This window comes from Sphaerodactylus townsendi, linkage group LG11 (assembly GCF_021028975.2).
Source record: "Sphaerodactylus townsendi isolate TG3544 linkage group LG11, MPM_Stown_v2.3, whole genome shotgun sequence".
In the NCBI taxonomy this organism is placed as follows: domain Eukaryota; kingdom Metazoa; phylum Chordata; class Lepidosauria; order Squamata; family Sphaerodactylidae; genus Sphaerodactylus; species Sphaerodactylus townsendi.
In genome coordinates, this window is record NC_059435.1 from 68,779,024 (window position 1) to 68,806,355 (window position 27,332).

Consider the following 27,332-nt stretch of genomic DNA (forward strand, 5'->3'; position numbering starts at 1 on the left):
GGTAGCAGTAACCTCTTTTTCCTCCCTATTCTTCTATCTCTCCCCTCATTCTAGGCCTCATTGTGTGATTAGTAGAAGGAAAAGGGCAGTTTTTTATCCCGGGTTTCTCTTGTGTAGTTGTATTTGCAGTCTTAAATGTTACAGGCAGTTCTGGTTGACCTCTAATAGTGTGTCCGAGTGCTAGTAAATATGTATTTCATTTGGTTAAAATGCACTGGTCTCTGTTGCTTTTTCTCTTGGGATATTGTCCAGAAATAAAACCTCTGTATTTGTTTATCTATCTGGAGACCCTGTAACAGGCGAATACCCGCTTGCTGGGTCCAGTTCAGGTAACAGAACAATCTAACTTCACTGAGCAAAGGAGCCCAGTTGCCTCCCATTCAGCACCAACCTGAATCCATTCATTAAGGCTCCGAATAAGAGGAGAACCAGCCTTCTTTTAACAATTCTCAGCTGTCTGCAAGAAGCTGCTTCAAAGGGAAATGTAAGAGAGGTGTGGGTGGAGGGTGTTGGTGTTGTCCAGTATTTCCTGCAATCTCGAGCCCCTGACGACTGCACACCCCCCCACCCCAGGTTTGGTTTCTGCCTTTAATGTTGCCCACTGCAAAACTTCTACATTCATAAACATTGGCAGGAATCAGGAAACTTTTCTCCCTGCCTCAGAGCAGCCCTAGATTAGGCTCATTGTTGTCTTTTGCCGCCCTCTTGTGTCAGATTGAGGTCTTGCTGAACTGTTTGCTCCCCAATATGCTGTGTAAAGGCTGGTGTTGACAACTGTATATTTAATGTATTGTGCCTTCAGATTTAGTATGTTAACTACAGTTTGAAAAAGCCATGGGATCAGACAGTATTGAAGACCCACGTACAATAACATACTCTGTTTTGTAACAGTTCCTGTCTTAGTTATAGCCTGTCTTGGTTATATCTAAAATCTAAATCTGAGTGTGTTGTTCCGACGTTTTTTAATGACAAAACTAGAGATTCCCTCAAGTGCCAAAAGCCTGCAAAATTGGGATTTTCCTCCCTCCCCATCAAGCTGCGGCTGATGTATGTTGACCCCGTGAGTTTTCCAGGCAAGAGACATTTGAAGAAGAGTTTTAATTTCTCTCTTATAAGGAGACTCCGAGGGGCTACAAACTCCTTTACTTTTTCCTCCTCACAACAGACACTTTGTGTAGTAGGTGGGGCTGAAAGAACTCTGACTGGCCCAAGGTCACCCAGCAGGCTTCATGTGGAGGATCAGGGAAATAAATCCAGTTCACCGGGGTGGAGTGTGCTGCTCATGTGGAAGAGTGAAGAATCAAACCAGGTTCTCCAGATTAGAGTCCTCCTGCTCTTAACCACTACACCAAGGTGAAGGTGTTTTGCAATTGCCTCTCTCTGAATTGCAAACCAGGTATTCCTTGTGGGTCTCTGATTCAAACCTAGCCGCAGTCAGGGCTGAGAGTGTCCGACTGACCTTCTTCCATTGTGCAAGAGGGGAATTGAACCAAATCCAACACCTCTCAGGTCACAGTCTCTCCCCGTTCCTTGAGGTAATCAAGATCACCTCCTAGTGGTCACTATCTCTCACTGGAACGCCTGCGTCTTTTTTCCTCATGAATTCCTGGCTTCTGACTGATTTCAAATACCTCTCTCTTCAGTGCTAGGATTATTTTAAATAGATATTTAAATCCTGCTAAGCCATAAATGCTGCACTGAACACAAAGGAGGTGACCCTGTTTCTTTTCTGGTCCTTAATTAATTTTGACAGCTTGGCTTCCCAACAGTAGCCTATAAGATTGGGATGTCTTCATTAGGTATTGTTGGGAGCAGCTGCATTAAAATGCCAGTTGTTATTCTTTTCCCTCAAATACCTCCAACCAAGAACTTTATTTACATTGTCGGTCTTGTTTGTTTCTTCCCAGGGGCTTCAGAACTAGTATGAAGCAGTTTAAAATACACACTATCCACTACCACCATACCAGATCTCTTAGATCTGGACTAATTGCGTGATATGATTTCCTCCCAAACTTGGTGGACAATGCAGATAGCTAGTTTACCAGGCCAGGCTAGCCCCATCTTGTCAGACCTTCAATGCTAAGTAGAGCCAGATTTGGTTAGTATTTGAATGGGACCATGAGGGAAGCCCAGGGTAAATATGCAGAGGCAGGCAACGGCAAACTACCTCTAAATGTCCCTTGCCTTGAAAACTCTATAGGGTGTTGTAAGTCAGCTGCAACTTGATAGTACCTCTCACCACCAGTTTACCCAGTGCTTGTACATTCTGACAAGTCATTACTAAGTCCATGCAGTGAATTGCTTACTCACTTTCCCTTCTTTAGTCTTTATTGCTTTTGGGGACCACTACAGAAGACATGTTACCCCTGAACAGGGCTGAGTTGCAATGAAAGGTATTTCAGATTCGCTGCTTCCTGTATGGCCAGGTTAATATATTAAGGAAGTGGAGGATGATCTGCATATCGCCACAAGAGGGAGCAATGCCTGCATTTAGACTTGTGACTTTATCTAGATTAAATTTTCAGTGGGAATTCAGCCTCTGAGCCAGTTTTAAAACTAGATTTGCCCTCAGCCCTCAATTGATAGGTCTTTGCAAAAGGCTGCTCAAGTATGAGAGGGTTTGCAGTTTGTCTTCATGCTTGTATTGGCAAAGCGCCTCTTGTGTCTCAGATGGAAGTGGAGCAAGACGGTGCGCTTGAGGGAGAAAGCTCTGCAAAAAATAAGCTGAAGCGAAAATGCCGTCCCTTGATTTCCTTAGCTTGTGTCACTGAGTTATTCCTCCCAAAAATAATCCCTGAGCGTTAGCCATATGGAGAACATCGATCCTCTGCCCTCCACAGCTGAACTAGAGCAGAGCAGGGAGGTATCGTTTTCCATGAAGAGCCACAGGCAACACCAACGGCCATGTTTTAAATTTGAAGTGTGGTAATGTGATTATTAAATAATAAGCTAAAGGTTCCTGTTTATGTATTTATTTATATCCAGCTTTTCTTCCCAGCAGAGACCCAGAGCAACTTATATGACTCTCCTCACTTTTATTCTCACAATAAACCTGTGAGGTAAACTAGACTGAGAGGGCACCACTGGCCCAAGGTCAGCCTGCAAGTTCCCATGGCAGAGGGGGATTCGAACCCGGGTCTCCCAGATCTTAGCCCTACATGCTGACTGTGCTGGCTCTCATTGAAGAAAGGTTCGCTAAAGGATAAGCTCGAGATTCAGCCATTCCACTTCTGGGAGCTGGAGCTGTAAATACACCCAGAATGATGCCACCAAACAGGGTTTCACTTCAAGCTGTGATGCTAAAATGAAACTAACAGTGTCCTGTTTATTTTTTGGAGGTGTGGTGTGTGTGTGTTATTTTAATTCTTATCAGTTGGGGAGAATTCTGGAGCTAGATTGGTAAAAGGTGGAATCAAAAGCCAAAATAAAATAAAATAAATTGTTTCACTTTGGGAGAGACCCATTTGGATGACTTTGTGGGTTTTCCAGCCAGACACCCACAACCCGCACGCACGCACGCACGCACGCATGCACACACGCACACCCCGCCTTCCTGTGGGCCCTGAGTGCAACCTGGAAGGGTCAGACAAGGCACCATTTCAGTCCGCTCTGCATGTTATCAATACATCCTGTGGCTCTTGGCCCTGTCTGGATCCGCTCAGAGTAAGGAATGTAAAGAAAGGCTGGGGCAAAGTCCATGGGGAACTGAGCGCCTGAACCAAAAAGAGGTGGGGGCAGGAAGAATGTGGACTGTGCAGTGGGGCAGATGTGGAAGATAAAGAAGAGTTTGGATGTATACCCCACTTTTTTCCTCTCCTGTAAGGAGACTCAAGGCAGCTTACAAACCCTTTCCCTTCCCCGCCCCCCCCCTCACAACAGACACTTTGTGAGGTAGGTGGGGATGAGAGAGAATGACTGGCCCAAGGTCACCCAGCAGGAATGCAGGAGTGAGAAAACAAACCTGGTTCTCCAGATTAGCGTCCATCTGCTCTTTAACCACTACACCCCGCTGTCTCAAAAGATGGCTTGGCTCCCTTTGCAACAGGAGCAGTTCCTTCCATCAGGCTCTGACTGCTCCGTGATGCGGCCTACTTCTGAGTAGCAAAAGCACATGCCTTAAAACCAGAGGTGGGATCCAGCAGGTTCTCACAGGTTCCCGAGAGTAGGTTACTAATGATTTGTGTGTGCTGAGAGGGGGTTACTAATTGGTGATTTTGCGACGTGATTTTAGCCTTAGTTACGCCCCTCCTCTCAGCAGTAGCGCGCAGAACTTGAAGCAGTCTAGCAGGAGGTGCACCGGCGTGCGTGGCAGCCTGCGCCTGTGTGCATTTGTTTCCCGCCCAAGGACCGGCGCAGCGGCTGCGTCCTTGCCACAGCCCCGCCCAGGAATGCCCCGCCCCTGAAATGCCCAGCCCCGCCCCCATCGTGCCCCGCCCAGCCCCATTGGTGCTACGCCACAGTTTGAATCCCACCACCATGGGAACCTGTTACTAAAAATTTTGGATCCCACCACTGCTTAAAACAATGCTTCTGACCTTCGTTTTAGAACATTGCTGAATGAGCTGCTATTTTGATCCCACACTTTGGGATTCATGCAAATTGTCTAGGGGTGACCTTGAACCTCCCTGTGCTGGCTTAGATGGAACCCAGTGGTAGCCGAGGTTATTCCCTGGAGTGAACAGAAGAGCCCTTCACCTTTCTCTATCTCTGCTCAAGTGCTATGAAATACAACTCTTGCTCACCTATTGCGACTACGACATGAATGCACTTCGAGCCAATGCAGCCACAGTGGGATCGGCATTGCTGATGAGCTAATACATGCCAAGTGGGCAGCTTCATTAGCTAGCTGTGGGCCTGCCAGATAATTTCATTAGTCTGAGGTGTGAGGTTACCTCTCTTCATTCATGCCGTAATTGTACCCTTCCCTTTGGATGGGTTTCCTTTTCCCCCCTCTGTGAATTGGGTTCCAGTTATTTTTATTTTAATGTTGTTGCTGTTGTGGCTAAATTGAAACAACAGCAGGGATGTTTGTTTACCTAATGTGTAGCATCGGGGCATGTTTTACTGCCCGTTGTCTTCAGAATACAATCAGGATCGCTCGACTGCTAGTTACAAATTTATTATCCAAATCCAAAGCAGTGGGAAGTGACAGCAGGCGGTTTGGGCTCACCCTGTTTTCTCTTCTTTCCCCACTTTGTCTTAACAGTGCCGGGGGGTCAGAGGTGGGATCCAGCAGGTTCTCACCAGTTCCCGAGAGTGGGTTACTAATTATTTGTGTGTGCCGAGAGGGGGTTACTAATTGGGTCTGCTTTTCCGTTAGAAATTCCATTAGGTCCCAAAATCATGAAGTCCTGTTGTTTCCTATGTGGCTGGTTAGCAAAGGTAGAAAACGGGATAATTCTCCCCGTTGGGCTGTTTTAAAAACATGTTTTAGTAATATGGTAAAGTTCCTTGTTTAAGGAAAGCCTCCTTCTTTTGATTTCTAGAAAGAAAATTAAGTATTTGAAAGTATTAAGTATTTGACAGGCAGTCAATTAGAGGAGAAGTAGTTGTTTCTGTTGGCAGTAGACGATAGGACTTGCTATAATGAGTTTAAATTATGGACAGAAAGATACCAGCTGGAACTTAGGAACTTTTTTTTTATAGTAAGTTTTTTACAGTAACAGAGAAATTATTAATTCCCCGCCCCCGGAATGCCCGGCCACGCCCCCATCGTGCCCCGCCCAGCCCCATTGGCGCTATGCCTCAGTTTGAATCCCACCACCATGGGAACCTGTTACTAAAATTTTTGGATCCCACCACTGCGGGTGGTGGTTTTGTTTTTTATAGCAGAGCACATTCTGAATCCAGGACTCCCGGTCCTGTGCCTCGCCATAGCTCTGGACATCAGTATTTCTCTGTGCATCCCACCCAGAAGTGTTTAGGTGAACAAAAAATTTTCAGTACAGTAGATGAGGCTGCATCCCAGTTAAGCTAAAGCTTGGAGAGCGATGTATTGACTGGGATTATTTGGGTATGCAAAAATGTGGTTTCCCGGGCCTGACTAGACCCATGTGAAATCCCTCTGTGCCTTCGATCCTCTTCACCAATCAGCTGGAACTGGGCGCTTCCAAGACAGGGATGAAAAATCTCCATGTTGCCGATGCCGCCCCAACTGAAGCTCACTGCTGGTGTGCCAAGGAGCAGAGTGTGTGCAGCCAGGTGAGACAGCTCAGGTGATTTGGGGAGAAGTGGGCAATAAATGAGCCCTAACATTGCTAGATCTGCAAGCTAATGAAGCCAGATTAGCCAAGGCCTCCCCCAGGCCAATGGAGCAGGGCAGGCTTAACTGGAGTTCCGTTGGCTTGACTGAATTGTGGTTTGGGTTTCCTGCTGTGGAAAAGGGCCCTGATGTGGATGGCTCAAGCTAGCCTGATCTCATCAGATCTCAGAAACTAAGCAGGGATGACCCTGGTTAGTTTTTGGATGGGAGACCTCCCAGGAATTCCAGGGTCATGACACAGAGGCAGGTAAGGTGACCCATCTCTCTTGCTTTGCAGACCCTGCCAGGTTGCCATAAGTTAGCTGTGACTTGATGGTGCTTTCCACACATGGGACGGAGGGCTATGAAAAGTTCATGCTGCTTCCCTCAGTGGCCACCGGTACCAGGGCTCCTATCTCCTCCAATGAGAAGCTCTGTTTTGGTTGTTAAATAACGCTATCTAGACTGAACACATATCCAAATAGTGATACACTGAGGCAGAGGACGAGGAAAAATGTTCATTAAAAACACAACCTAGCTTTTGTATTTTGGCTTCTTCCTCCTCCTCCTCCAGCATCTACAACAGCAACGAAATGGCACCTTCTAGACCAGGGGTAGGGAACCTGCGGCTCTCCAGATGTTCAGGAACTACAATTCCCATCAGCCTCTACCATCATGGCCAACTGGCCATGCTGGTAGGTGCTGATGGGAATTGTAGTTCCTGAACATCTGGAGAGCCGCAGGTTCCCTACCCCTGGTCTAGACCATTCCTTGAGCTTTATGGTGCCGGACCTGCTATTTGTGCCATCATACCCCTCCTTTGGGTCATATTTGGCAAGTAAGATGGTGCCTGGTTAAGAACATAAGAACATAAGAACTAGCCTGCTGGATCAGACCAGAGTCCATCTAGTCCAGCTCTCCGCTACTCGCAGTGGCCCACCAGGTGCCTTTGGGAGCTCACGTGCAGGATGTGAAAGCAAGGGCCTTCTGTGGCTGTTGCTCCCGAGCACCTGGTCTGCTAAGGCATTTGCAATCTCAGATCAAGGAGGATCAAGATTGGGAGCCATAGATCGACTTCTCCTCCATAAATCTGTCCAAGCCCCTTTTAAAGCTATCCAGGTGAGTGGCCGTCACCACCTCCTGTGGCAGCATATTCCAAACACCAATCACACGTTGCGTGAAGAAGTGTTTCCTTTTATTAGTCCTAATTCTTCCCCCCAGCATTTTCAATGGATGCCCCCTGGTTCTAGTATTGTGAGAAAGAGAGAACAATTTCTCTCTGTCAACATTTTCTATCCTATGCATAATTTTATAGGATTGCTCCAAAGGATTGCCGCAAAGGTTGCTCCACAGGATTCATGTGCGATTCCAAGGTAGCCATTGTGACCCACTTTTATTGGTTAGTTTTATTGCTTCACGTGATAACCTCTTTTGGAAGTCCCATAAGGTCTTTCTTCTTTTTTTTTCCCTTTGCAGGAATTTTAGTTAAGATTTTGTAACAGGCTGATGCCACGGACTGCTTAGCTGGCAAGTTCAGTTATTGCTCCGACTGGCTCTGTCATGCATCAGCACTAATATACAGGGGACAGTTCTGATTTTTTAAAGAACAAATATCAGAACTGCAGTGAAAAACTGTCTGTCAAGTCTCCGGGCTGGAATTGAAACCTTCCAGCTTGGTTGATTAAGTCCAGCAGTAGCCACCAGTCACACCTGACAACACAGTGGGGCCAGAATTAAATGAATGGGGAGCCTGTAGTTGCTGGGACTCGGGTAATAATAAGTGTCATGCCGAGCTTCATGCCCTGACCCATGCATAATTTAGCTGCCTTCATAAATATCAAAATACAGCACAGCTGTTAGGATTTTTCAGCACCAAACCCACAAATGCTCCTTCAATTATTCAGGGCTCGGCTGGGCAGAAGGCAGCCAACTGCTTCAATGGCAGAGATTTATATACCAATAGTGGGAAGACTTGCAGTATGGAGTACGGTGCTCAGCTTGATGGGCAAAAGTCCTTCAGAAAAGATTTGGAGCACACCCAAAGGGAACAAGTTTTACAAGTTGGTTTAGTGGTTAAAGGGGTTTACATTTACATCAGATCCCAGTCTTAAAGAGGATTTTTGTAAAATGAGGTATCGTTGGTATTTGTAGCTGGGGAAATTGGCAAAGAGGTATGAAAACATTTTCGAATGTGTGTTGGAAATGGGAACATCGTGAATTGACTTTTTATCATTCATGGTGGACTTGTAGTAAAGCCAAAAAAAAAATTGGATGCCAACACATTTAACAATTCAGAAGGTTTTAAAGTTTAATATACAAATGAAACCAGAAGCAGAAAACAGAAACATGTTGGGAAAAAAGTGGCACATTGTTTTTGTATTTGACATCAGCATGTCCACAAAAATGGAAAACTGCATCTATACCTCCAATGGAAGAATCGTTTGTGAAGTTATCGGAACCGGTGGAGATGGCTAAACTTCCAAACTAAAGAACCTATCTAAATCAATTCATAATTGGAAACCTCAGAGAGACTTTTTGAAAAATGAACTGATAGTTTGTGATTGGGTGGTGGAATAGAAGAAGTAAATAGACTTAGTTGAGAAAGGCATGGACCTTATTAATACGAATAACTAGGATCTAACTTTATAACAACTTAGAGAGCAAGTAGTAAATTTTTAAGTGTGTTTCTATTTGGTGCAGAAGAAATCCAATCAAGGCTAGAATGACTCAGGCCCCTTCCACACATGCAGAATAATCCACTTTCAATGCACTTTGAAGCTGGATTTTACTGTGCCGTGTTGGGGCGGGAACTTCTCTTCACGTCATCACGTCAGCCCATGAAGACGTGAGACCATGAACAAGGCACCCCCTCTGCATTTAAATGTTATAATGTTATAACAATACAGAAGAGTGTGCCTTGCTCTCGTTCCCTCAGTCAAACGTTAGACCGAAACGAAACAAAACGATAACGAAGCTAAAACAAAGAATTAACTGGGCGTGCATCGCGCATGAGCTGCCACGCTCTGATTGGCTGGTGGCATTTGTGTCACTGTGAATGGCAGGAAATTGAACTGTATCAGGCCCCTGAACCTCCCCACCGATGCAGATTGGTAGCATGTTTTGCCAAAAAGTTGCACAAGCAACCAGGTACTGGGGAAACACAGGATAAAGGGGTGGAGGAGCGACAGAGCTTGGCTACCTTGTGTAAAGCCCTGCTAAAAAGGTAATACAGGTCCCTTGATTGAAGTTAAAAATTTATGCTACAGATACACTCATCAGAGTACCAAGATAGGCTCATTCACAACTCGCTGAGTAGTTGCCGAGGGGCATGTCCAGTTTTTGCATGTCAATGTACAAAACATTAATTTGTTTCACCCTGCTTAAAAACACCTTTAGATGGAGAAGGCAGCAAGCTGAATTTCCAGCACTGCACTTCACACGTTTGCTGTGCCCAATTCTACCTGAAGTCCTGTGTATTTATTTTTTTAAGGTTTTTTTTCTTTTAAAAAAAAAACTATTGCAGCTACCATATCCCAGCTGGGGGAAAAGAAAACAATACGGAGAATTTTAAATGGGTGGAGAATTCCAGCTACCAGTTTCCTGTACAAACTGCACGTCAGTTCAAATAACCAGCACGGATTGCCCTCTGCCGTGCGGCTGACAGATGCTGCAGTCAGAACAAGTGCATGGGTCATCTGAAGGATGCAGGAATCAGCCCCCAGAACAACGGCGTGAGCTTTCACAACCTGATGCATTTGTGCATTAATGCTTCGAAAGGTGACGGCATTCAGACACCAAGCTGGTCTCACGCATGGGGCTCTTTTGCAAACTGAGAAGTCTCCTGGATGCTGGCTTCTTCTGTTCAACACATTGATGCAGGAATTCTAACTCAGTAGTTCAATCTGAAGGGAATAGCCACTTATGCGCAGGAAAAATTCTGAAGTTGCAGCCCTTGGCAACCTACTCATTGCAGAAACCACGCCATTGAGTTGGCCCTTCAGAACTCAAAGACCACTGGGAGAAACTGTAGTTTCAAAGATGAAACTTCTGATTGAGATAAAGCCTTCCAGATTCCTTCCCCCACAAGCACCTTTATCTCTCTCTCTCTCTCTCTCTCTCTCTCCCTCCCTCCCTCCCTCTGTGCCAGATCATATCTGAGTTGTGGTGACCCATGCTGGCAAGATAAGTTCAGAGGTGGTTGGCTACTGCCTGCCTTCACATCATGCCCCTGGTACTCCTTGGAGGTCTCAGATCCAAATATTTGCCAGGGTCGTCCCTGCTTAGCTTCGGAGACCTGATGAGGTCAGGCTGGCCGGGACTACCTTGGTCAGGACAGAAAGCTATGCTGAGATAGAGCAAGATTCAAGTCCAGCTAGCTAGCATCATAAAGACCCAAAAGATATCTGGGATATAAGCTTTCGAGAATCATTGCTTCCTTCATGTGATGCCAAGATATCAAAAGAGCATACTCTGGAAATGTTATTGGTCTTTAAGGAGCTAGTAGACTTGAATCCTACTCTTCAACTACAGGCTAACACGGCCACTGTCCTGAAAGTCTCTTAGGGAAATGCTAAGTAGCATCACTGAAATCCTCACAACAGCTCTATAAGGTAGGCCATCTTATCTCCTTGCTGCACAGCAGGGTCTCACCAGCACCTACTGACTGAGCTTGATGGCTGAGGTGAGACTTGAATTGGTGATTTCCTGAATCATTCTTTTAGTCAATACTCATTGTCTAAACAGGAGCAGACGCCTGACATGTCAGGCCGACTTTCCCCTTCAGCTCCTGCCCCGGCACTAGGCACCTTTCATCTGTTCACAAAAATGTGAATTCATTAAGTCTGTTATCTCGCAACACTAATTGAATTAGAACTGACCCTTCAGACAGGCTTATAAGTCAACATTACAAGCAGGCGGCAGCAGTGGCTGGGTGTGTACTTAGCTTTCGTCAGATAAGGGATATTACCGTGCGTTTTTTGGCACAGGCAGAGATGTATATCTGCTGCCCCACAACACTACCCATGCTTTGCCAGTGATCTGACTGGCATGAGGTGAAGCGAACCACTGCAGAATCAGTGGTTAACGATAGCCACAACTGTAGAATCATATCCACCCAGTAGGCACACAAGTACAGAAGCAGCTAGTATGGTACAGTGGTTAAAGAGCACTGGACTCTAATCTGAAGAAACAGGTTTGATTCCCTCTCCTCTACATGAAGCCTGCCGGGTGACCTTAGGCCTCTTCTGCCTATGCAGGATAATGCACTTTCAATCAACTTTGCAGCTGGATTTTACTGTGCAGAATAGCAAAATCCATTTGCAAACAATTGTGAAAGGGGATTGAAAGTGCATTATTTTGCATGTGCAGAAGGGTCAACAGTTCTCTCGGAACTCTCTCAGCCCCACCTACCTCACAATGTGCCCCTGCTGAGGGGAGAGGAAGGGATTGTGATTGTAAGTCACTTTGGGACTCCTTAAAGGTAGAGAGAAGCAGAGTATAAAAACCAACTCTTCTTCTTCCAATGGGATTTAGGAACACATCCAATGCAGCAGGGTCAGCACAGCTCACCGAGCTTACATTTGATTTACTGGGAATACATTCAGCCTTGCGGTGCAATCCAGGCAGACATTACAGTTTGCGTCAAGTGGCACCACCTGCAAAAGTCACACAGCTATTTCACAAAAAATAACCACAGTAACCTGGGTGGTAAAATAATGCTTTATTTTTTATGAATGAACAAATGCTGCCATGCCACACCTTGGCTTTCCCTCTACAAAACATTACAGGCAGAGCAGGTGGCCGGGCTCCTCTGAGACAGTTCAGGGCAGGCTCGCAAGCCCGTAAGAATACTGAAACGTGGACACGTCGCATTCCAGTGGTCTGCTTGGCGTTTGGCCGAAGAAAACTGCATCGCTCTGCAGTCCCCATTCATACAGATTCTGCTGCACGGTAAATAATAAGCAAATAACATAACAACGGTTTGATTGTCCCTCACCCCCCCTTTTTTTTGTTTGAGTTACTGGTTTATCTCCCATGATGATCTAATTACCACCGACAGTCAACAGACTGAACCTAAAACAAATGGAGACACAAAATGAAGAACACCGTGAAAATTATCCACATTGCGTTTGCTGCCGGGGATGAGTGTTTTTACCAACAGCACACTGTAAAAATGTAGAAACCTGCATTGACATTCAAGCTGTCAAAACAATCAAAAGGAATCACACGGGCTGATATAGTTCAAGTGAATACCTCTAAGGGGGGTCTTAATAAGCAAACGAGTGTTACTTCATGCATGCTGAACACAAGACTTAATACTGGATCTGGGGACTTGACAAATAATAGACTTACATTCCTTTTATATACAACAAAATGAATTATACAGTATTCATACTAGCTGTACATTTGGTCAGAATAATTTACAGGAAGCAACAATAGCAACCAAAAAGGGGAAAAAAATAAGTGGAATGAATTCAAAAGGCATTCAGACAAGTTTCAAACAGGTTTGACTTTTCTCAGGACTATGGTGGTAAAGAAAAATGGCTATTCCAGAGCAGGTTTGGTTTAACATTCCGGGAAAAGAGGGAATGTGTATTTGCAACCTCCAAATCCAAATCTTATCAGCATCGTAATAACCAACCTTGGGGTATAAACTTTCAGAAGTCAAAGCTTCCTTGACAAAGATACATATCTGAATTGGCAGAGACTGCAGGTTGGGGAAATAGAAAGCGAGAGGGAGAAATTAGGAGAAAATTACATGTATCCTGCAAGGGTGAGACAGGAAGTACCGCCTCCATTTACTCTACACAACAGGAAAACCTTAGGAGACACCACTCTGCTTCCCCCTTCCGTCTGCAACAGTGAGGACCCAGAAGTGTCTTCTCATGGCTGTTGGGATTTTGACAAAACTAGGCAAATTCTGAACCATGGGATGCAAAAGTTTTCGTTGCCCTCTTGATTATAAGGGAAGGTGCTTCTTTTCGAACCACAATACAAGACATTTGATGTCAATAAGGATTATTCCAAATCACATAGCTAAGTTGAAATCAGTGCATTAAAGCAAGCTTACTAGAAACACTTCTAGGTGCTTTGGACGAACTTCAAGGTATCTAAAGCAGGAACGCTCGACCTCATCATTTGAAACGTTTAGTCCGCCTGCCCCCCCCCCAACTTCCTTACCAAAAAATGCACTGTAAAGCTAAAGAATCCATACAAGACTGAAGTAAAAGGGAGCAACAGGTAAAAACTATATACAGAAATCTGTACAGTACATCAACTGAATTAAATGTTAGTGATAGCTACAGCAGAGTTTTGTACAAAGGAATCCTCTGATCAAGGGAGCAGCAAGGTAGCAACGGGCGGAAGAGGATGACGGGCAAACAACACATCATGAATCAGTACCTTTGAAAAATAATTGTGCTATAATCTTTATTCCATGGTTGGTAGTCTTATCTGAGACAAAGAAGCGCTAACTAAAGGGGGGTTCCTACTACAGAGGGGTGCTGGGTTTCCATTGCTACTGCACGAATCCTTCCAATGCAAAGGGCCTTTTTAAAATAGTCATCTAGCAATTCATGGGGTAATCTCCTTCTCAGTCCGGTTTCCCGATCGAGCATCTTACTCCAGAAGTCACTTTGTGGCAAGAAAAGTGAGACAATCCTTTTTCTTCCTTTGTTTTAAACAGCAGCTTCTGCTGAGTCCCACATGCTTAAATGTTCTTCCGCGCAAGAAGGCGTCACGATCCAGGAGAAAGCAGCCGAGCTGCTTCCGCCTTCCAGTTCTGGCAAAAACATGCTCGTGTAACGCACCTTTCTCCAGGAAGGAAAACAAAACAAAACAGAGATTCAGTTGCATATTCTTATTACAAAGGGTCTTGTGCTTTCTGAGCACAAGCCCAAAGGGTTAATCCTCATCTTCATCGTCTTTTGTTGGTGCTACTGGGACTTTGTCCTGGCCTTTGAAACAATCCGCAAAGAAACTGACAACCGACTTGTACAAGTGCTGCTCCAAAGCGGGGCTGAAGTAATGGCCCTCGTCCGGGTATATCTGAAAAAGAATGACCGACAGGGTGAGCCGGGCTTCCGGGAACGTGGACCAGCAGATCAGCCAGGAGCGCACTTTTGGGAGAATCCACATTTTAATTCTTTTGTGCCTTGCTGGTCAATGACCGTAAATAAATCGACTGACTGACTGACTGGCTGGAAGAATCCACGTTCAGCCTGTGCAGGCAAAGCCCATTCAAAATCAGTGCATTATCACCATTACTCCTCTGCTGACTTGCTTGCCTGCTGTTGTTAAAGGTGGGAAGGCTACTAAATGGGAGATACAAAAGTCATGGGGTAACATCATGGATGAACATAAGAACATAAGAACGAGCCTGCTGGATCAGACCAGAGTCCATCTAGTCCAGCTCTGCTACTCGCAGTGGCCCACCAGGTGCCTTTGGGAGCTCACATGCAGGAGGTGAAAGCAATGGTCTTCTGCTGCTGCTGCTGCTTCTGAGCACCTGGTCTGCTAAGGAATTTGCAATCTGAGATCAAGGAGGATCAAGATTGGTAGCCATAGATCGACTTCTCCATAAATCTGTCCAAGCCCCTTTTAAAGCTATCCAGGTTAGTGGCCATCACCACCTCCTGTGGCAGCATATTCCAAACACCAATCACATGTTGTGTGAAGAAGTGTTTCCTTTTATTAGTCCTAATTCTTCCCCCCAGCATTTTCAATGAATGCCCCCTGGTTCTAGTATTGAATGAAATCAGCATGAAAGCAGTAACAAAAGCTCCACCCCTCCTAATGCAATTGGTTCTGCTTTCCTCCTGCTGCTTCCAGTTCTCAGCCTCCACATTTCCTATATGATGCTACACATCTGCAATATTGCAAGAAAATATGACCAGGAGTCATAGCGACGTGGGATGCATGAAACCCCAGAGGACCGACTCGGTATTTCTACTGAATGACACAGGTTTCTAAACTCTGACTCTGTATTCTCACCCCTGTAGGGATGCAAGAAATGATCACAGAATACTTTACCTGCAAGCTGTAATTAGCCTTTGCCTTAATTAGGTGAGTAATGAGGTCAGCAGTGTGTTGGAAGTGGATTTTCTCTGTAAAACCAGATTAAAATCAATGAGTGTCAAGGAATACAGGGGGAAGAAATCAAAAAATAGATTTTAACCATGCAAAATGTGCTGAGTTTGGGTTGGCCTCTCACCATCAGCTGTTGCGTGGATGATCAAAAACTTTTGGTCCTTTGTTGACATCACTCGGTGGGACAGTTTGGTGATCTGAGAAGAGCAAAAGGCAGGTGAGTGGCAACCTTTCATGCACGACACCAGTAACTCTCTCATTGCATGCAACTGAACCTGGAGAACTAATAACACAAACACTGGGCAGTTATACCAAACTGAAAGGATCACAAGAAGCTTCTTGGAATGACTCAGACCCTTGGTCCTTCAAGATAAAGAAGAACATAAGAACAAGCCTGCTGGATCAGACCAGAGTCCATCTAGTCCAGCTCTCTGCTACTGGCAGTGGCCCACCAGTCTTCTCACTGTCTGCTCTAACCAGTATCTGCTCCCCAGAATCAGGATGAGATCTTTCACAACACCTACTAACTTTGTTCTTTATATGGAGATGTCTGGATTTGAACCGGGGACCTTCTGCATGCCCAGCAGATGCTCTTCCACTGACTCAAGACCCCCTCCTCTAGCACAGAAACTTATACGCTTTGTATATGTGATCACAGTCACTTTTACAGAAGCCGTTGGAGAGCTGTGTCACTCATAGTTCACACTGCAGCCCATCCAGAGCAGCCACTGGGTAGAGGATGTCCAAAACACCAGGAGCAGCACCAGGGAGCAGCAGTGGTGTAGTAGCTAAGAGCAGTGGCTAAGAGCAGGTGCACTCTGATCTGGAGGAACCGGGTTTGATTCCCAGCTCTGCTGCCTGAGCTGTGGAGGCTTATCTGGAGAATTCAGATTAGCCTGTGCACTCCCACACACGCCAGCTGGGTGACCTTGGGCTAGTCACAGCTTTTCGGAGCTCTCTCAGCCCCACCTACCTCACAGGGTGTTTGTTGTGAGGGGGGAAGGGCAAGGAGATTGTAAGCCCCTTTGAGTCTCCTACAGGAGAGAAAGGGGAGATATAAATCCAAACTCCTCCTCCTCCAAAGGAGTTTCCCCCCCTGTTTTGCCCTGTGGTGATTCAGCCCGAGTTCCAGCATCACTCTCAGTCTCTTTTGGCAGCCTGGGCTGTATTCAAAAGGGCAGGATGAAAGATCCCATCCAAGTATGTGCTTTCCTCAGCTTTTCAGAGCTGTAGCTACCAGGAATGCTGTCCATCCAAAACTGCAGGTCATTGATAAATGGTACAGCAGACCTTTCCAACCACACATTTGTAGGGAATCCATATCTCCCAGGGTTGATGTGAGGATAAAACCAAGGAGAAGCAAGTGAGGAAACTGCACTGGTTCTCCACTAGGTGCAGATGACAATGGGTGAGACACGTTCGGTCAATATCTGGCATTTCTACCCCAAGGGCTGCTTACAGACATCTTATATTGGTGTTGTGGGTTTTCCGGGTTGTATGGTTGTGTTCGCCTGCATCTGTGGTTGGCATCTTCAGAGGATCATCTTCATTATCATCTTCACGGCCATACAACCCGGAAAACCCACAACACCCTAGTGATTCTGGCCATGAAAGCCTTCGACAACACATCGTATATTATATTAGTGATAACATCTTGGGCCTAATTATCATGGAGAGGTAGAAATTTGTACACAAAATATTTGGTGTCATCCGAGAATATATCTTGATTTCCTTCCTCCCAGGGTAAAAAAAAGAATAGCAGCATCGTGTTGTCTGCAGGTCAAACGCAGCAGAATACAGAGATTCTCCACGGTTTCAGGCGAAATGTTAGAAATACAAGATTCTGACTATTATGTATACAGACATCTTCATCTGTCCTCACAGGTGAGGCAACTCATCCAATCTCCAGTTGTAGCTGAGACAAAAGGTTAAAGGTTACAAAGGATTGGATTACTACAGCACAGAGCTGTAGCAATTACCTGGAAACCCTACGTGTCAGTATCTATGAATGGAAACAAACTGCAGTTACTATTCCCAGATGGACATCTTCCACATTCTCCTCAACCTGACATTTAGGTTTTCTGCCTTAGTATGTCCAAACATTTATTTATTGATTGGCCATTGTGCGAGATCAGATGCTGGACTAGATGGACCGCTGGTGTGATCCAAAAGGGCTCTTCTTATGCCCTTAGAACAGTGCAGGTCATGGGAGGTGATCTCTCCACATATGAGACTGCAAGCGTTGGTCTAGCAGCAGTCATCACCAGATTCCTGTACACCATTAAGAGAAGAGTCAGAGGAAGGGCAACAGCTCTTTGTGCAAGTGTGGTTGGAGGAGAGTATCAAGAGGCTGTACAGACCAAGCCAGTCTGGATGGATCAGCATCTAAACGCACCTGAAGCTGCCTTCTACTGAGTCAGACCATCAGTCCATCAGGGTCAGCACTGGCTGGCTGGGAGCAGCTATCAAACGGGGGCCTTTTATATCACCTGCCTTAGCTCATTGAAACTCTTGGTCCATTAAGGACAGTATTGCAGCTATCCAATGGGGGCCTTTTATATCACCTGCCTTAGCTTATTGAGACTCTTGGTCAATCAAGGACAGTATTGTCTACTCAGACTGGCAGTGGCTCTCCAGCATTGACCATCCACCTGCTCCTTTTAACTGGAGGTACCGGGGATTGAACCTGGGCCCTTCTGCATGCCAGGCAGATGCTCTGCCTCTAAGCCACGGTGGATCTGGATGTTGTGCGAACAGAGGACATCTATTCGAAAGGTACAAAGTACAAGGAAAGATGGGTTTTACATCCATTGAAAGGATCCTGTAATCAGGGGGAATCCAATTTTTCTTTTTATCTCTTCTGGAAGGAATTTATTCACAAAGCAAGTTTCAAAAACTTCTCAGGCGTTGGTTGTGCCTTTAACAAGACATGAAACCCATCTGCCCTCTGCTCCCAGATGTTATTAGGACAGAAATGTCTGTTTCTTACAGGTAACAAAGGTGCACAAAATGACATCCACGGGGCCAGGCTCTTCAGATCCAAGAGGCCAAAGAACTTTATCACCCCTCTTGTCATATTACCCTAAAGCAGTCAGCCGAACCTCAGGGAGTTTTTGATTTATATACAACACTGTCTTTAAAATCGGATCTTCTCCTGCTAGCCATGTTCCTGTTTTTAACCGTCATCTTGTGTTTCCACCAGTAACAGATGTTCTTATCACTGGCTATGGCATTGACACTATTACCTCATATGCTTTATTGTCAATCCCCAGCAATCCCAAGTATCTTTCCGAAAACGCTGAAGCTGAAAGAGAGAGAAAGAGAGAGGTTAGTTAGGTGTTAGTTAGGAAGCTGATAGCAACTTTCTTAGGTACTAAACATAAAACGGAGGGCATTTCTTTGAGGCCTGGCCTCACCCTCCCGGGCATCTTGCCACTCAAACACAAAAGGCATCAAGGGCACAAGAAATTGGTAGTCCAACCAGAAAGGCATCACCAAAACCAACATGGCGGGAAAATACTGTCAGCAACAGACTGCAGCGGCAAAGTTATGACAAATGATAATGAAAAACCTGAAATGTTTTGAGCAACGTTCAGCTTTTCATCACAGAAAATATGAATCCAGGGATAAAGCAATCTAAAACACAGCATTTTAATTTCCGTATGCACTGGCGCTACAGAAAATGACTGGATTGGCACAATGTGATGCACACGAATTCTATTTGCATATATTTGCTAAATTTGCTGCTGCTCTGCTTACTTTTCACTTGGAGAGCAAAGTGAATATTCTGGGCAAGGAAATAGGTTCCTCTGGACAAAGGGTCTCCTGCTCAGCCCTCCCCCACCCTTTCTGAAATTTCACAGTCATTATCCATCCACCTCCAAGTTCCTTTTCAAGGACTGAAATCAGAGGTGGCATCCAGCAGGTTCTCACAGGTTCCCGAGAGTAGGTTACTAATTATTTGTGTGTGCCGAGAGGGGGTTACTAATGGGTGATTTTGCCATGTGATTTTGGCCTTAGTTACGCCTCTCCTCTCAGCAGTAGCGCGCAGAACTTGAAGCAGTCTAGCAGGAGGTGCACCGGCGTGCGTGGCAGCCTGCGCCTGCGTGCATTTGTTTCCCGCCCAAGGACTGGTACAGCGGCTGCGTCCTTGCCACGGCCCCACCCAGGAATGCCCAGCCTCTGTCGTGTCCTACCCAGCCCCATTGGCACTATGCCACAGTTTGAATCCCACCACCATGGGAACCTGTTACTAAATTTTTTGTATCCCACCACTGGCTGAAATCATATTTTTTTTTAGGGTAGTGTACAAGCTGAGACCCTGGCCTGGATGGCCCAGGCTAGCCTGATCCTGTCAGATCTCAGAAGCTAAGCAGGGTCAGCCCTGGCTAGTACTTGGATGGGAGACCCCCAAGGAATGCCAGGATCATTATGTAGAATAATGCAATGGCAAATCAACTCTGAATGTACCTCACCTGGAAAACCCTACAGGGTTTCCACGCTTTGGCTGCAGCTTGGTGGTACTTTACGCACATCCAATAAGGCCATTTATGCTCTTGTGGTCTGCCCTGCAGTGATTCTTGGCTGTGCACTCCTTCCAGTCAGATTCCTGGTTGCGCACACATTTTCCCCTGCTCCTGAACTTACCATGTCACAGATTAGTGAAGCCACGCAATGATTGAAACGCAGCAAAATGTGAATTCCCTCCCTTCGCAGGGAAAGCAAAGGGAATTAACATGTGTTCTGCTTCCCAGGTGGTTGTTTAGGTGCCCTGCACCCGGCCAAAGCAGAATGTGAGACTCACTGACTCAGTTAACAGTTCAATACTTAAAGCTTTAATTGTAACAACGTTGACAGACCCTGACTCCTCCCAGGTCTAACTAAATAAAGGTTACTTTGTTGCAGAAAGTTTCTGGAGTCTGGAATTTGTTAACATAAATACTGTGAGCCTAGAACATCTATGACTGTTTAACTTAAATACTGTGAGCCTAGAACATCTATGACTGTTTAACTTAAATACTGTGAGCCTAGAACATCTTTGACTGCCTAACTTATTGCTGTCACCCAGCTTCCGTTGGCACCTAACTGCCAAAATCAGACGGGTTGCTGGGTAATAACTGCCGTAGAACACCAGCCCTAGGGCTTCTTAAAGGGGCAGAACTAAATAAGGTTCCCTCCCATTGAATACTATACAAAACATAGCTAAACCCATTCTAACTGTGGGGAAACTAAATCTTAAAGGGGAAATAAACAAAGGCTCTGTGGGGGCATGACAACATGCATTTTGCTTCTTTGGGTTTCCTTGTTCCTTCTGGCTTTCCCTACCCACACAACAGCAGTTCTTCCCCATGCAGATAGGACAAGGCAGTGGATGATGGGCAAGAGGGTGCATTGGCTCAGCTGTGTGCAGCAGTGGGAGAAACCCTTTGAAACAGAAAACCACGGGGAAAACTGACTAAGAAACACACAGCAGTAAACACTACATGCATAGGGGTGCTGTGTGGTTTCTGAGCTGTCTGGCCGTGTTCTAGCAGCATTCTCTCCTGACGTTTCGCCTGCATCTGTGGCTGGCATCTTCAGAGGATCTGATAGTAGGAAAGGAAAGCAACCAGATCCTCTGAAGATGCCAGCCACAGATACTATCAGATCCTCTGGAAATGCCAGCCACAGATGCAGGCGAAACGTCAGGAGAGAATGCTGCTAGAACACGGCCAGACAGCCCGGAAACCACACAGCACCCCAGTGATTCCGGCCATGAAAGCCTTCGACAATACACTACATGCATAAATGGCCATAGAAGCTGGCAGGGCTGGCTGCATAAGAAGACCAGAAGAGGTGGTTGCAAGGGAGCACTGAAGTCAACCGAGCCAGCACCGAAAGAGGTGATTTCAGAGCCCCGTGGAAGTTTCTCCACTTGCCGAGGGCCAATCCCTGAGCTGCAAAACACACCCCGCAGGAACGCTGTGCGCCTGATGGGGTTGGTTCTTACCGTACAACTTGAAGTCTGTCAATGGCGAAAGAGCAGCGCCACACAAGAAGATTTCGTCTTTGTTCTCTTCTCCGGAAAGAAGGATGTAAGCACTTAAGTAGCCCCCATAGTCCTAAGAGGCAAAGGGAAGGAATCGATACAATCGGTTCACCAGTACAATGTTAAATGTTGCGACATGACGTCAACCTGTGGGTCAGTAATGACCTGGTGCTTTCACAGGGGGCTACCTTTACCTTTACCCTGCAATGTTAACGTAGTTGAGTCCAGAGTGACCTCAGACTCTCAGAACTGCAATCAGCTGAATGCAGTCACCAGCTTGTGGGGAGGACAGAATTTAAGGAATGTTTGATTTGTACACCTTGGAGCAGCTCAATTGCACATCAATGGACTCCTAGAGGCGGGTATCTCAAGCGGCAGTGTGGCCAGCTCTTCCAGGCTGCTCCATTTATCAGGTTCTTAATTGTGTCCCTGCCGCAAGACAGAGTCAACTGACTGCAAAGGCTGTGGACTCAGCTAAGTTGTGTGCTTCTCCGCCGTAGCCAGTCTCATTCAAGGAAGAGACAAATGTTTCGCCATTTTCTTCAGGCTAGAGAAAAGATTCAGACAGATTTTCCCCCACCCCAGTCCTTTCCTCTCCCACTTTCTAAAAACATTTAATGGGCGTCGGGAAAGGCTTCAGCAGGTGGCATGTTGGGGATCCCTAATTTTGACCGTCTGAATGTCTCTTAATAATTTACTCCCAAACCGTCAGCGGGCCACACCAACAGATTTGTTAGCAAAATCCCCTCTGAAATGCAACCTTTGTGTTCACATGAGTGAAAAATCCTCTGCAAATCTGCTTAGAATCCCACGGATGTCTAGTCGAGAGTGCTTACTCTCTGGAAAGACTCCTTAGAACAGCGCTGTTAGTGCAACACCCCTTACTATGAGGTTCACATTCTCCAAAAGATGCTTATCTGGGAACCACGGTTTTTACCACTGTTTTAGAATCTAAGTAAAACCAAGGGAGTTGTAAACCCAGATGCTGCTGGGTTGTACCACTGTGTTGTATATGGTGTCTTTGTGTCTCTGTGTGTAGTGTGTGTATGTTGTATGCTTGAGCACCTCTCTGTTTAAAAAAGAGACCTCCTTACGTAACACCAGCAGAGGCAAGACTCTAAGCTAGCCTTTCTCTTTAAGACAACTGTTTTTTCATGTGCTGCAAGTATTTGATGAAAAGAGCCCCTCCCTCCCTCCCTCCCTCCCAGAGAGAGAGAGAGAGAGAGAGAGAGAGAGAGAGAGAGACTGAGACTGAGACTGAGACTGATATTACAGCCCAGCAACAAATCTATCACTTGGAGGTTTTGCTTGCCTACTTCACTGCTAAGAAGGGCATCAGAAGGCATTAACACCCCAGATCCTGTGCTAAGCTTTTTGCATCCAGTCCCCCAGACACCCTTAATAAATTAATCTGCAGACTCGCTATTTAACCAGGGTGCTCTAATGACCTGTGCGGCCTTCCTTACAGCCCTCAGATACACCTTGATTCTTCCCTAGGAACTCCCAGCTTAAAATTAAGCAGCTCATTGCTCTTCCGTCCCTCGCCGGGCAAATCAGCAGCACTTTTGGAGGCTTGATTAGCTCCTGTCACAACTGAGCAGGCCTGAAGCAAGAAGTATTAGCTGTGCGTTGATATGAAAATCTTATTTTTAAATAAAAGAATCAACATTTTCTCACCAGCAGCTGGTCCTTTCCTCTTTCAAGATATGATTTAGAAAGAAATGGCGACGGATGGCTCAATTAGAAAAAGCCCTTCAAGGCAACGACCAGTTGTTTAAGCACGAGATACACCCAGTGGTGGGACTCAAATAATTTAAAAACCGGTTCCAGTGGTGGGATTCAAATAATTTTACAACTGGTTGTCTACAAGCACCATTTTAACGACCGGTTCTGCCGAAGTGGTGCGAACCTGCTGAATCCCACCAGTGGATACACCCCATAAATCAGAAGAGTCAAACGTTCGACTTGGGGTCCAGATCCGGCCCCTTGAGAGGGCTTATCGGCCCACAAACCACTTGAGGTAACCTTACCCCCTTGCTCCTGATCTGGACTAGTGAGCCTCTCACCAGATTGCCTTAACGGGGTTGTGGGCTTGATAAGGCCTCTCAAGGTAGCTGCCACCCCCCCTGTTCCAATCTGCTATCCTCTCAAGGTAGCACCCGCCCAGGGCCTGGCCCGACCAAGTCACATTTATGCCATATCTGGCCCTTGTTACCGAAGAGTTGGACACCCTGGACATTACAAGGTACAAGGCACAATCCCTCCCAGTTTGCATGCCAGCACAGGCTGCTGGGCTGGTCGCTTTGTTCCGAGCCATATGCAGAGCTCCAGCACCAGTGTAGCCTGCTAGTGTGGCTTGCTAACTGCAAACAAAACCCAGCACGGCTGGGAAAAGGGGGGGGGATGCTAACTGTTCAATATTTTGTGTCATTTAGCCACCTCAGTCTTGCAAATCCATCGGGATCTCGTCGAGATGTGGCCTGCTGGACTTACCGCCCCGCTATATCCTTTTGAACCGGGCGATTGGGTGTTCCTGAAATCCTGGAAAAAGGAACCTCTGACTCCAGTCTGAAAGGGTTCATACCAGATCTTGCTGACCACCTATTCCTCGGCCAAAGTGCAGTGAGTGAAAGCCTGGGGTGCACTACACTGAAGCGTGCCAACCCGCCTCCTGTAACACAAGCTCGAGAAAACGCAGTAGAAAGACCAGAAGTATGGAGTTCAGAGCTTGGCCCTAATTTGCGCTTCACGCTTTCAACGCCACCAATCCAGCTGTCTCCCGGAATCCGTTGTTCCTGTTAGTTCTGTTGTTCCTTCTGATTCTGCAAATTGTTGTTGTTTTCTTGCAAGCAAGGGGACTGATTGTTCTACCATGGACTCGGACTCTGATTGACTTTGTTGGCGGTAAGAGACTTCCAGGTTTTTCCTTTAAAGAACCTGGGCCCCGTTTTACATCATAGACTTATAGACATTCTGCAGTTGAGAACTACAATCAAGACATCCTCTGAAGACTTGCGAGGCTGAGTGTGGTTTTGGGTCCCAAAAATAGAACAGTGTTGAAAATCTTGTATTATCACATGTCAAATCACATGACTGCCAGGTTTTATTAGAAGGAGACCTTGTATATTCCTGGTCCATACTATACATTGCATCCTCCTCCTGTGCAGTGGCCAGGAGCTTGGATCACTCAACGACCCGTTCCCTCATTTGTATTGTGCCCCCATTATTTTTCTTCTATCTACTAGTTAAGAGATCCTGAGGGAGTGACAGTTGTTTTTCTTTTGATTTTTCAAGAAAAATTATAACTGCACACCCATATTGGGGTCCCTCACGAGCTTCACTTCTTGTCAGGACTAACACAGCAAAACATTTGACTATTGATTACTTGGTATATACATGTATGACTTCATGTGAAAATTTTGTTTGTCACCCAGTTTCCAATTTCCAAGATTACTTTAAGACAACTCCTCCTAAGCTTACATTTTGTGATGGTCAGGTTTATTCCTTGGGACCAAGATGTCCCCATATTCATTCATAATAACCTGCAGTCTCTATTGTACAGTATTATCCATTTCTTACCATCCACTCCGCCCGCCTTTACATGCTTGATATTTTCCTTTATGCATACGTAAGACTAAAGGCACAAGGTACTATGGTTCCATTGATCCTAATAACTGTGGTTCCATAGTTTCTTTTGAACAATTTGAATGGTCTCCAGAAAAGGGAGAGGTAGTTTATATGACCAGACCTGATGGTGTTTCACAGGGTTTCATGCAACTCTCACAGACACACAAACTACTCTATATTTGTCCACAAAACCCCTGGATGTGTATTGCCACCTTTATAAGATATATAAGAGAAACAATGCTAATGCTAATGTAACTTGGGAAGGAACAAAGAATTCTATTCTGACCTGGATGGCTTTTATGTATGTTTGTACTTCTTGTAGAATATTAGGAAATGCTGTATCTGCTTCTGAACGCTCTATACTATTGTCTGAAAAAAGGATTGTATTTTATTTGTGAAAATGTTGGACGAAAGGTTATATATGTAAAGTGGACAGGGCTATGTTCTTGTGATACTAGAGTTGGGAAAAATGAAAGGCAATCAGGGTTTAAATTTGGGAGGTCGACTACCTAGGGCTGTCATATTCCCCTACGTGTAGTCACCTCAGGCTCAAGTCCTTCTGCGCCTCCAGTTCTCACTAGTTTGCTTAAACGCACCCTTCAAGTTTTCAGGGTGCATTTGAAAAGGGGGGATCTGTAGGCACAGAAGGAAAAGAGTGAAAGTAAGAAGGAAATAGAAAGTGGTAGAAAGTGAGAGAAAGTGAGAGAAAGAGAGAGAAAGAGAAAAAGGAAATGATTTTAGATTTACCAGAAGGTTATTTCTTCCTTCTCCCCATTATTTAGGAAAATAATGGAGAGAAAAAGATTCTGGCAGAAATACAGCTTAAAGTCATTTCACAGAATCATGAAAAAGTGTCTTTGTTAAGAAAAGCATTCAATGTTCCTGCATTCCAGAAAAAGATACTTTTAATGCTTGTGTGCAAGTAAAAGGCTCATGAAAATAATATCTTCAACTAAAGCACAGACCCCGAAAATAGAAAATAGAAATAAAGCATTTAAATGATTATTTCAACTGAAGTATACTTATATGTAACTTAAGCAAGTTTTCTTGAAGATATTTTAGTATTAAGAATTATTGCTCAGAAATAGCAAAAGGTACTTTGCTTTCCAAAACAGCCCCTGTTGTCTCTTCCCACATTCCAAAGAAGAGATACTTTTACTTAGCAATGAGCTGAGAAAGTGTGTGTAGAGGAAAATAACTGACCAAGCAGAATTAAAGCAAAGAAAGAGAGTCAAGCCATGTGAGAAACTATATTCTTAAGAATGCTATTTAACAATGTAGCGCCATGATTAACAATGATGGGAATACTGAAACGTCATGAATTGACAGGGTTTGGCTTTGCAACATTTATGATGCATCAGCTGTCTTTATCCTATAAGAACTGTGACTTTTGTATACTCAGGGCGACTCCTCTGATTCTAAAACAGACCCTCTGAGGGTCCGAAATAAAAATGATTTATTTAATAAGTCCTTGTCGGCTTAAGCTTATTAGCTAACTATTAGTAAACACGTTACTCTGTGGTAACACTGCCATACATGAAGATGTGGGACTAAAAAGCCAGCCATCCCTTGAAAGGTAAAAGCTGCACTCACCTTTCCAAACACAGCAACTCGCAGCTTATCAACATATGGCTTCCCCAGCATCTTACTAAGAAAAGGAAACAAAACAGATCTCAGTCAGTCAATGGAAGTATCTGCCTTAAATATTGCCGCTCACAGGTATTAAGTGCTACCTGTAGGGCAAGGTATTTAAATTACATTAATTTCTATCTTGCCCTTTCCCAGCCAGGCTGAGCTTGGGGTAGCTAACAACAATACAATACCACATTCATTAAAACACCAGAATAAAAACATACAAGATATGATTAATTAATCTCTAGTAAAATTTTAATAATTAAATTGGGACCCTAATAGTGGTTTCCTCACATTAGTCTAGTTTAAGTGCGTTAGAGAGGGTATCACACTTAATCAGGGAGGAAGAAGAGTTTGGATTTATATCCCACCTTTCTCTCCTGTAAGGAGACTCAAGGAGGCTTACAAGTTGTTTCCCTTCTTCTCCCTACAACAGATACTTTGTGAGGCAGGTGGGGCTGAGAGAGTTCAGAGAGAACTGTGGCCGCCCTAAGGTCACCCAGCAGGAATGTAGGAGTGCAAAACACATCTGGTTCACCAGCTAAGCCTCTGCTACTCAGGTGTGGGGAATCAAACCCGGTTCTCCAGATTAGAATTCACCTGCTCTTAACCACTACACTACGCTCTTGCACACTGGGAGAGACTGGTCCCGGAAAGGGAATAATGGGGAGACCTAAACACAGCAGTGATGCATGAGATCTAATTGGGTGCAGCAAA

General features: G+C 45.2%; 1 protein-coding gene across 5 annotated transcripts in view; it reads right to left on the reverse strand.

Annotated features, from left to right (window-relative positions):
• Positions 1 to 11,945: 11,945 nt before the first annotated feature.
• The window catches only part of DPP6 (dipeptidyl peptidase like 6), a 643,433-nt gene continuing 628,046 nt past the window's right edge, over positions 11,946 to 27,332 (reverse strand). For all 5 annotated transcript variants that reach the window (XM_048511783.1, XM_048511785.1, XM_048511782.1 and 2 more), the window contains exons 21-26: positions 26,577 to 26,631; positions 21,318 to 21,429; positions 18,574 to 18,632; positions 15,453 to 15,525; positions 15,272 to 15,345; positions 11,946 to 14,287 (exon numbers count right to left, since the gene is read on the reverse strand). In XM_048511783.1, the coding sequence (XP_048367740.1) occupies positions 14,144 to 14,287; positions 15,272 to 15,345; positions 15,453 to 15,525; positions 18,574 to 18,632; positions 21,318 to 21,429; positions 26,577 to 26,631 (517 nt within the window). In that variant the 3' untranslated portion in view covers positions 11,946 to 14,143. The remainder of the gene's footprint in view (positions 14,288 to 15,271; positions 15,346 to 15,452; positions 15,526 to 18,573; positions 18,633 to 21,317; positions 21,430 to 26,576; positions 26,632 to 27,332) is intronic.